At 42.3% G+C, this 10,817-nt stretch overlaps 1 protein-coding gene across 1 annotated transcript; it reads left to right on the top strand.

Annotated features, from left to right (window-relative positions):
* Window positions 1-972, top strand: LOC131353874 (E3 ubiquitin/ISG15 ligase TRIM25-like). The gene is made up of 2 exons (XM_058390945.1): window positions 1-591; window positions 877-972. Exons 1-2 carry the CDS (start codon window positions 1-3, stop codon window positions 970-972), a joined length of 687 nt encoding a protein of 228 aa, XP_058246928.1.
* The last annotated feature ends 9,845 nt before the right edge of the window (window positions 973-10,817 follow it).

The raw sequence follows: 10,817 nt of genomic DNA, 5'->3' as shown, positions 1-10,817 counted from the left end.
ATGGCTGAGGCCAGTATTTTAGTCGATCAGAATCAGTTCGTCTGTCCAGTGTGTCTGAATCTCCTGAAGGACCCGATGACTATCCCCTGTGGTCACAGTTACTGTAAGGTGTGTATTAATGGCTGCTGGGATCAGGAGGATCAGAAGGGCGTCTACAGCTGTCCTCAGTGCAGAGACACTTTCACTCCAAGGCCTGTTCTACGCAGAAACAACATGCTGGCTGAAGTGGTGGAGAAACTGAAGAAGACTGAAGTCCAAGCTGCTTCTCCTGCTCACTGTTACACTGGACCTGGAGATGTGGAGTGTGATTTCTGCAACGGGAGAAAACACAAAGCTGTCAAGTCCTGTCTGATGTGTCTGGCATCCTTTTGTGAAACTCATCTGAAACCTCACTATGAAGTTTCTGGATTGAATAAACACACATTAATTGAAGCTTCTGGAAATCTACAAGAGAAGATCTGCTCTGAACATGATAAAGTGCTGGAGATCTACTGTCGTACTGATCAAACCTTCATCTGTTATCTGTGTATGATGGATGAACACAAAAGCCACGACACTGTCTCAGTTAAAGCTTACAGAACTGAGAAAGGGGTGAGAAAAATAAGTCATATTATTTATGTTTATATTTAAAATGTGTCCATGTGCAAATGAGTTATTAAAGTTTGCTGTAACCCTGTGGTTCCCAATCCTAGTCCTGGATGATTTGTCAATGTTTTATATCTATGAACTTCACCAAACATCCAGTCTATTACATTGTAATAAAGTGTTACATAGAACCAGAGTGAACTTTATCCTTTTATCATCAGTTAATGTTCATCCACTGAGCTCAGAAACTCATAATGCACACACAGTGAGATATATTTTATTTTTCCTCAGAGTGAGTTAAAGGAGGAGCAGATGAAATTCCAGCAGAGAATCCAGGAGAAGCAGAAGAAGGTGCAGCCAGTTTGCTCACCTGACACTTTGAAGTAAAATACTGATTTCAAATGAATAAACTGACTGTATCACTTTCAACTGTTTCCATCTTTTACACAACCTGATGATGCTTTTTGTCTTCATTTCCATTTTTCTCTCCACAGCTGCAGCAGTTCAGATCATTTCACCACCAGAGCCACAGAGCAGAGAAGAGTTGAACTGTACGTTTAACACACACACACACACACACACACAAATACACAAATACACACAGAAACAAGCAGAAGTGTAATTACACACAAATACACACACATGTACATTAAGTACACACACACACACACACACAAACACTATTAAACCCAACATGTTCACATTGTTCAGTTTGTTTTTCTCTTTTATTTTAGATTTCTGTTATCTGACTCTGGATCCCAACACGACACATCCTCACCTCATTCTGTCTGAGAAGAACAGAGTGGTGAGAGGCAGTAAGAGAGAGCTGCAGTACTCTGATCATCCAGAGAGATTTGACACCTGGTCTCAGGTGTTGTGTAAGGAGAGTGTGTGTGGACGCTGTTACTGGGAGGTGGAGTGGAGCGGTGATGTTGGTGTGTCCATTTCAGTCTTATATAAAGACATCAGCAGGAAAGGACGGGGTAATGAGTGTGAGTTTGGATTCAACAATCAGTCCTGGAGTCTGGAGTGTTCTTCTTCTTCTCTTTCTTTCTATCACAACAAGATTAAAACTGATCTCAGAGTTCCATCACCCTCCAGAATAGGAGTTTATGTGGATCACAGTGCAGGAACTCTGTCCTTCTACAGCATCTCTGACACCATGAAGCTCCTCCACAGAGTCCACACCACATTCACTCAGCCTCTATATGCTGGGTTCTGGTTGCCTTTTTACGGATCATCTGTGAGATTGTGTGATCCAGAATAATGTGTGTAGAGTTTTGTGTAAAATTTCTGCACATTACCACATTGTTACTCCATCATCTGTTTTACTAGCACACAATCCAGCTGCACAAAAAACAGTCATTTTTATTTTGTAAGAAAAACTCATGAGGCATTTTACACTGATTAAAGAGTAAATGTTAAATATTAGATGTCAGACAAGAAACTAGTAAAAAAAGGAATTGTAAATGATCAAATGATATCTTGTGACTTTAGCACTGTAAAGTTCTATCTGTTTGTTTCATATGAAGCATCCTCTCATTAAATCCCTAATAAACAGTAATAAAGCCAGTACAGTACAACATTTTAAACCTATTAGGATCACACTCTAGAAAAATAAAAGATCAACTTTTTAATTCATTTGATTTTTCTGCTTGTGTTCTGGATGTAAAATACACATTCACAGAGGAAGGAGAGATAGAGGGCAGGTTCCGACGGATGAGAGAGGGATGCTGGGAGTTACGTTTGGGTAGGACAGGGAGAATGATAGTGAAGGATACCAAGTGATGATCAGATATGTGAAGTGGGGTAGCAGTCATGTCGGTAGCTGGGGAAGGGCAGGTGAAGACCAAGTCCAAGATGTTTCCTCCCTTGTGTATTAAACAGCAGCTGTTAAATGACAAGGAGAACAAATTCAGAAGAGTCAGAAGGCCAGAAGTCTGAAGCTTGTCGGATGGGAGGTTGAAATGTCCAAGGACCATCAGAGGGGTGCTGTCAGAAGGGAAGATGCTGAGGAGTGTGTCCATTTCTTCCATGAAGTCTCCAAGGGGACCAGTAGGATGGTAGATGACAATGATGGAGAGATTGATTGGAGATGTAACTGAAACTGCATGGAATTCAAAAGAAGAGACGGTTAGATGAGACAAGGGGAGAGGTGTGAAACACCATCTCCGGGACAACAGCAGACCTATGCCACCACCTCTGCCTGATTCTCGTGGTGCATGAGAGAAAGCATAGGCAGAGGATAAAAAATTACATTAAAATTAAATCAATTAAACAAACAAAAAAAGCCTGAATCCAATGCAACAGATGAACCATTTAAAGAAATCACACAAACAATAACAACAACAAAAAGAACACCTGCGATGCTCAGCAGGTTCAAGTTCCTCAACCAAGTCAGACAGAATCAAGACATTCCTCTTCTCTATTCATTACACAGATGAAAAGTGCTGATATAACTCTTTATGAAATATACACAAGTTTGGTTTCATTTTCAGAAATCTGTTCTTGTAGAAAAAAATAACTTTTCAAGAATAGTTATTACATTCATTGCCAAGTCATGATTATATTAGTCATTAGTCTTCATTTCCAATAAAGTAAAAGCTGTTGATGGAATGCAGGTAACTTAACAGGGAGTTTGGTTTTAAGGTCATAGTCACATCTAAGGAGAAAGCTGATACCTCCTAGTTTCATAAAAAGGCTTTTCAGACTTCATAATCCATGACTATAATTCCTTTTCTAATGTAATGTATTTTTTCTTTGTTTTTATAATAATAAAGAGCAGGGGTAAGATACAGATGTGGCAGTTAAGAATGCGCATCAGAGGGACAGGAATCCCGCGACGACTCGCGGCATTGTGCGGCATTGTGCGGCATTGCGAGTGACGCTCTCGCGCAGGAAAGACGAAACCAGTAGGCGGCAGTCGTGTTTCATGTACATTGAAATCGATCAACATAAGGTGACACTGCGGAGAGCAATTGGCGTATGATATCAAAGTACCACAAAAGCTAATTAAAAGCTTACGGAGCAGTCTGTTCTTGCACTAGGCTACTTTGATGTCATAAACCGATCAGTCTGCGAAGCGCTGCATGAAGTCAAACACATTAAATGATGTGCTTGGATCACGAGATTCATAGCAATACGGGATTAAATTCGTAATATTTTGAGAATAATGTCATTATTTACATTAACGTGTTTAGAGTGATGAATAATATATTAGGCCTATTTGTGTATAGTGAAATTAATGTATTAATAAAATGACTTAATGCATTAAGCTACGTTGAGAATACGCATAAAAGTGAAACTTTACTCATTGCATGCGCATCTACCTGTTTTAATAATAAGGTAGGTATAACTTATCTGCTTTGAACATTACTCCAAACACGTTGATGTATATGGCATTATAAATAAAACATTACAACTTAATCCCTATATTGCATGTGTTTAATACTGTTGCATGAAGTCAAACACATTAAATGATGTGCTTGGCCACGGAATTTCTCTCAGAAGCAGATTAAAGCAAGCAACAAAGAAAGTAAACGTGTGGAATTCATATTTAACATTTTCAGCTGTGAGTTTTCAATGTCATAATTTCATGGTGTGAGGTTTTATTGCACGTGATGGAAGCGGGAAGAACGCATTGCCCTGCAGGCAGCTGAACACAGAGCGCGAGCATCCATCAGGATACGTTTAAAAAAAATCTTAAGATTCTACAAATTCGCCCTTCTTCTACTTACGCACTTGTTTTGAGTGTAATGGATAAAACATATTGTGCCTAAAAGCTATTTTAAGCCATTGTTATAATATTATAGCAATATGTAAAAATTTGTTCATGGACTGGTCAAATGGCTCTAACATTTTTATGGCTCAGTTATTAATAGTTTTTACATCATACGCGTTTGATCGTTACTGTAGCACTTATATATTATCTCATGTTATGTTTATATATTCTCTAAAACACTTCTAAATATGAAATATATCTATCTATCTGAACATGGTCTCTGTTTAATAATCACTGCGGCATCTCACTCTCGCAGCCTGCTGCTATGTACAGTACTGTAAACTCGTGCGCTCTGAATCTTATTTCCCACATTCATCCGAGTTTATGTAGCGCATTTCTTTGACATTAAATGGCATATAAAAAAGCTTTACAGGAGCCTCCGCCTACTACAGTAGTTTTGATATAATATCTGATTTAATCTTCTTCTTCTTTCGGCTTTTCCATTCAGGGGTCGCCACAGCGAATCATCTCTCTCCACCTATCCCTATCTTCTGCATCCTCAACACTTACACCCACTAGCTTCATATCCTCATTTATTACATCCATAAACCTCCTCTTTGGCCTTCCTCTTTTCCTCCTGCCTGGCAGCTCCATGTCCAACACTCTCCTATCAATATAGTCACATTCCCTCCTCTGGACATGTCCAAACCATCTTAATCTGTCCTCCCTAACTTTGTCCCCCAAACGTCCAACGTGAGCTGTCCGTCTGATGTACTCGTTCCTAATCCTGTCCAACCTTGTCACACCCAAAGAGAACCTCAACATCTTCAGCTCTGCTACCTCCAGCTCTGACTCCTGTCTCTGTCTCAGTGATACTGTCTCTAAACCATACAGCATGGCTGGTCTCACCACAGTCCTGTACACCTTCCCCTTGATTCTTGCTGAAATTTTTCTATCACACAGAACTCCTGACACCTTTCTCCACCCATTCCAACCTGCCTGCACTCGCTTCTTTACCTTTTTCCCACATTCTCCAATACTCTGGACTGTTGACCCCAAGTACTTAAACTCCTGTACCTTCTTCACCTCTTCACCCTGTAATTTTACTGTTCCACTTCCCTCCCTGTCATTCACACACATGTACTCAGTCTTACTACAACCGAGTTTCATTCCTCTTCTCTCCAGTGCAAACCTCCACCTCTCCAGGTTTTCCTCCACCTGTTCCCTGCTCTCACTACAGATCACAATGTCATCTGCAAACATCACTGTCCAAGGAGACTCCTGTCTGACCTCCTCTGACAACTGGTCCATCACCATAGCAAACAGGAAGGGGCTCAGAGCCGATCCCTGATGCAGTCCCACCTCCACTTTGAACTCCTATTGTCTGCCCTACAGCACACCTCACCACTGTCCTGCTCCTCTCATACATGTCCTGCACCACTCTGACATACTTCTCTGCTACTTCCTCATACAGTACCACAGCTCTTCTCTTGGCACCCTGTCATACGCATTCTCCAAGTCTACAAACACACAGTGCAACTCTCTCTGACCATCCCTATACTTCTCCATCAACATTCTCAGAGCAAAAATTGTATCTGTTGTGCTCTTTCTGGGCATGAAGCCATACTGCTGCTCACAAATTTCCACTACCTTCCTTAACCTAGCTTCCACTACTCTTTCCCAGAGCTTCATTGTATGGCTCATCAACTTTATCCCCCTATAGTTGCTGCAACTCTGCACGTCACCCTTATTCTTAAAGATTGGCACTAATACACTTCGCCATTCCTCAGGCATCTTCTCACTCTCTAAAACCCTGTTAAACAAACTTGTTAAAAATTCCACTGCCGCCTCTCCTAGACCCTTCCAGACCTCCACCGGGATGTTGTCAGGACCAACTGCCTTTCCACTTTTCATCCTCTTCAAAGCCTTCCTGACTTCATCCTTTCTAATCTTATCTTCTTCCTGTTCCACAGAGTTCACCCCTTCTACTCGTTGTTCCCTCTCATATTCCTCATTCATCAGCTCTTCAAAGTACTCCTTCCATCTCCTCTGTACACTCTCCTCACTTGTGAGCACCTTTCCCTCTCTATCCTTAATAACTCTAACTTGCCACACATCCTTCCCATCTCGATCCCTCTGCCTAGCTAACCTGTACAAGTCCTTCTCTCCATCTCTAGTGTCTAACCTAGTGTACAACTCATCATACGCCTTCTGCTTGGCCTTAGACACCTCCCTCTTCACTCTGTGCTGTAACTCCTTGTATTCCTGTCTATTCTCTTCAGTCCTGTCCATGTCCCACTTCTTCTCGGCTAACCTCTTCCTCTGAATACTATCCTGAACTTCCTCATTCCACCACCAAGTCTCCTTATCTTCTTTCCTCCTTCCAGATGACACACCCAGCACCTTTCTTCCTGTCTCCCTGATCACTTCTGCTGTAGTTTCCCAGTCATCTGGCAGCACTACCTGACCACCCAGAGCCTGCCTCAACTTCTGTCTAAATTCCTCACATTCCTCCTTTTTCAGCTTCCACCACTTGGTTTTCTTCTCCATCTCTATCTTTGACCTCTGCTTACAGACCATCAAAGTCATCCTACACACCACCATCCTATGCTGTCTGGCTACACTCTCTCCCACTACCACTTTACAGTCACTAATCTCTTTCAGATTGCCTCTTCTACATAGGATGTAGTCTACCTGTGTCCTCCTACCTCCACTCTTGTAAGTCACTCTATGCTCCTCCCTCTTCTGAAAATAAGTGTTAACCACAGCCATGTCCATCCTCCTAGCAAAGTCCACTACCATCTATCCTTCAAGGTTCCTTTCCTTAACTCCAAACTTGTCCATCACCTCCTCATCACCTGTGTTCCCCTCACCAACATGTCCATTAAAATCTGCTCCTATCACCACTCTCTCACCTGTTGGAATACTCTCTATCACCTCATCTAATACACTCCAGAATCTCTCTTTCTCCTCTAACTCACAACCTACCTGTGGGGCATAACCACTAAAAACATTCAACATCACCCCTTCAATATCTAACTTCAGACTCATCACCCAGTCTGACACTCTCATCACCTCCAGAACATTCCTCACAAACTCCTCCTTCAGGACCACACCTACCCCAGTTCTCTTACTATCCACACCATAATAAAACAGCTTGAATCCTGCTCCTATACTACAAGCCATGCTACCCTTCCACCTGGTCTCCTGTACACACAGTATATCCACCTTCCTTCTCTTCATCATATCAGCCAGCTCTCTACCTTTCCCTGTCATAGTACCAACAATCAGAGTTCCTATTCTCAGTCCTATACTCTTACCTTTCCACTTCTCTCTCTGTCTATGCACTCTCCTTCCTCCTCTACTTCTTCGACCAACAGTAGCCCAATTTCCACCAGCGCCCTGTAGGTCAACAGCGCCGATGGCGGTCGTTGTTAACCCGGGCCTCGACCAATCGGGTATGAAATTTAGAGTACTGACGATTCGCATGGTTAAATTTGGCAATGTTTTATGCCGGATGCCCTTCCTGACGCAACCCTCTCTATTAATCCGGGCTTGGGACCGGCACAGAAGTCACTGGACTGTGACCCCCATGGCTAGATTATACTATCTGATTTAATATTGTTCGTTAATTGTTTCACAGCTTAAATATACATCAATATACATAGACAGCAGGATGTTTGTTAGTGGATTATGTTGTTTCAGGAAAAACCCAGACACCAGCGTTGCAGCTATGTAACTGAACTTTATTGGTAACTCCCCCCCTTCACATTGGCTCCCCAGTAATCACGCCAATCAGTAGCAATCACGCCAATCAGATGTCACAACATCTCCCCTTTTCCAAACAACGGACTTTGAAACCCCCAGTATTTAACTATTCTGGCATAAAAGAAACATGTAATTGTATTAATTTCTCAAGTGTTTACATGACATGCTTTCCTAACATAGCATTATTATTATTAAGAGTCTTTCTTTAGCTCCTGTCGAATTACTTCCAGTTGGCTCTTTGAAGCTGGAAAGCTTTGTCTTATTTGGGCAAGGTAGATATTTGTATCTTCCATGAGAGCTGATTCAGCATCTGTTGCATTGTTCACACAGGGCATCCTGGACAATGTGTCAGGAGTAACAAACTGTTTCCCTGGAACATGGCTAATCTCATAGGAATATCTCATGAGTCTCATTCTGAACATTTGCAGCCGTGGTGGTAAGTCCTCCAGATGTTTTATGCTCAGTAAACTCAGAAGTGGCTTATGGTCTGTTTCGAGAAGGAAATGCTTTCCAATGAGGTAACAGCTGAAACGTTCACATGTCCATACAAAAGCCAAGGTCTCCTTCTCTATCTGGGCATACCTCTGCTCAGTTGGAGTCAACGCTCTAGATGCGTATGCTGTGGGTTTCCATGCATCATTGAACTTTTGAAAGATCACTCCTCCCAGACCAAAAGACGACGCATCTGCCGCAACTTTAGTGTCCTTGCTTGGATCAAAAAGCGCCAGAGTTGGTGTTGTGATGAGCTCTTTTTTCAGCATTGCGAATGACCCCTGCTGTGGAACGTCCCAGGACCACAGACTTTTCTGTGAGAGGAGGTCACGCAGGGGCTTCGTTTTCTCAGCTAGGTCTGGAATGAACTTCCCCAGTTGGTTCATCATTCCCAGAAAGCTGAGTACCTCCAACACATTAGTAGGTTCACGCATATTTTCGCAGCCAGTTTGTCCAGGTCCGGTGGTAACCCAGCTGAAGACAACCTGTGTCCTAGAAACTTGACTTCTGTCTTTGCAAATTCGCATTTCATTTTGTTAAGCGTCTGTTAATCTAGTCTGATGTTATGTTCCTCGGGAGATCTTCCAAAAATGAGAATGTCATCCATGTGACAAACAACTCCCTCCAGTCCCTCCAAAATCTGACACATTCTCATCTGGAACAATTCTGGTGCACTAGAGATCCCAAATGGTAGCCTTTTGAAAGAATAACGCCCAAACGGCGTAATAAAAGTAGTCAATTGTTGGGACTCTTTAGCCAAACGGACCTGCCAAAATCCAGAATTGGCATCTAATTTCGTGAAGATCTTTGCTGTGCCTAACTGGCCTAGGGTGTGGCCCACTGCCTAACAGCATTGTTCAGTTTTGTGAGATCAACACAAATTCTCAGCGTGTTGTCAGGCTTGAGTACTAAAACCATTCCCGAACACCAGACGCTGGGTCCCTCAACCCTCCGGATGATGCCAAGCTTCTCCATCCTAGACAACTCTTCCTTGACTTTATCCATTAAAGGTACCGGGATCCGTCTTGATACATTTACAGAATATGGTGTTGCACGGGGTTGTAACTTGATACTGTATTCCTCTTTCAGCTCCCCTAAGCCTGTGAACAGTTTTGGATATTTCACCCGCCATGGACATTCTGTAATGTTATCTAGTCTCGTTATGAGGTTAAGCTTTTCAATGGCATGTCTGCCCAGGAGTGGTGTGAAGAGATTTTTGACCACATAGATGTCTTCCTTTATATTTTTGTCATTTTTGGAAATGGTGGCAGAAAAAACCCCTTTCACATCCAGAACATGTCTCCCTGGTCCCATCAGTGTTTTCTGTGTTTTCATTAGGCCAGTGTTTCTGTGTGAGGTTAACAGTGTGAAGACAGCTTCTGGTAACGCTGTGACGTCTGCCCCCGTCTCCATTTTCATTTTTACTGGCTGCTCCAAAATCTGAACAGTCGTGCACCAGCCTTGAGTATTTGAATCTATAGCTCCGAGGAAGGCTTGCTCTTCGGCTAAATCATAGTCCTCTTTAACCTCATGAAGCACAGTCTTTGAATGGCATTGACTCATATAGTGGCCTGTTCTATTGCATTGATGACACACTGCATCCTTGGCTGGACAGAGATCCTTTACATGGTATGGTGTTTTTCCACATCTCATGCAGTATGATTTGTTTGATTTATCCTTGTGTTTATTCTGGAAACTTGGCCAATTTCTTCCCTTTCCTGATTTGTTTGGCTTTTTGGACAAATCCTGACTGTATTTCTCTTTATGTACAACCTCTATCTTTAGGTCTTCGTCTTCCTCCTGCCTAAGTTCAGCTTGCTGTTTTTTCACTGTTTCACTCTGTCTGGCCATAGTTATTGTTTTTTCCAATGTTAAATTTGCTTAAATTTGGAAATTTGTTAAATTTCCGACGACAATTCTGTCCCTGATTCATCTCTCAGAGGTCCACAGCGTTCTGACAATGAATACAATGCAGTGATAAAGTCATTAACTGGTTCATCAGGCTCTTGCTTTCTGGAGTTAAACTTTGCTCTCTCATAGATCTTAGCTCTCTCCATAGCTTATGGAGCTATTCGGCAGCATATGAGCCGGTGAAGACAGTTCTATCCCATTTCTAACACCATGTTGTTTCAGGAAAAACCCGGACACCAGCATTGCAGCTATGTAACTGAACTTTATTGGTAACTCCCCCCCTTCACATAGGGGCGTGGCTCCCCAGTCCCAATCAGATATCGCAGCAGATTAAAATAGG

The sequence above is a fragment of the Hemibagrus wyckioides genome, linkage group LG06, assembly GCF_019097595.1.
Source record: "Hemibagrus wyckioides isolate EC202008001 linkage group LG06, SWU_Hwy_1.0, whole genome shotgun sequence".
Lineage (NCBI taxonomy): Eukaryota > Metazoa > Chordata > Actinopteri > Siluriformes > Bagridae > Hemibagrus > Hemibagrus wyckioides.
The sequence above is the reverse complement of the archived record's forward strand: the minus strand, read 5'-3'. Positions and strand labels throughout refer to the sequence as shown.

Coding starts and splice junctions, on each gene's coding strand:
- LOC131353874 (XM_058390945.1), top strand. CDS start 1: ATGGCTGAGGCCAGTATTTTAGTCGATCAGAATCAGTTCGTCTGTCCA. Junction 592..876: donor CTTACAGAACTGAGAAAGGG/GTGAGAAAAATA, acceptor ATTTTTCCTCAG/AGTGAGTTAAAGGAGGAGCA.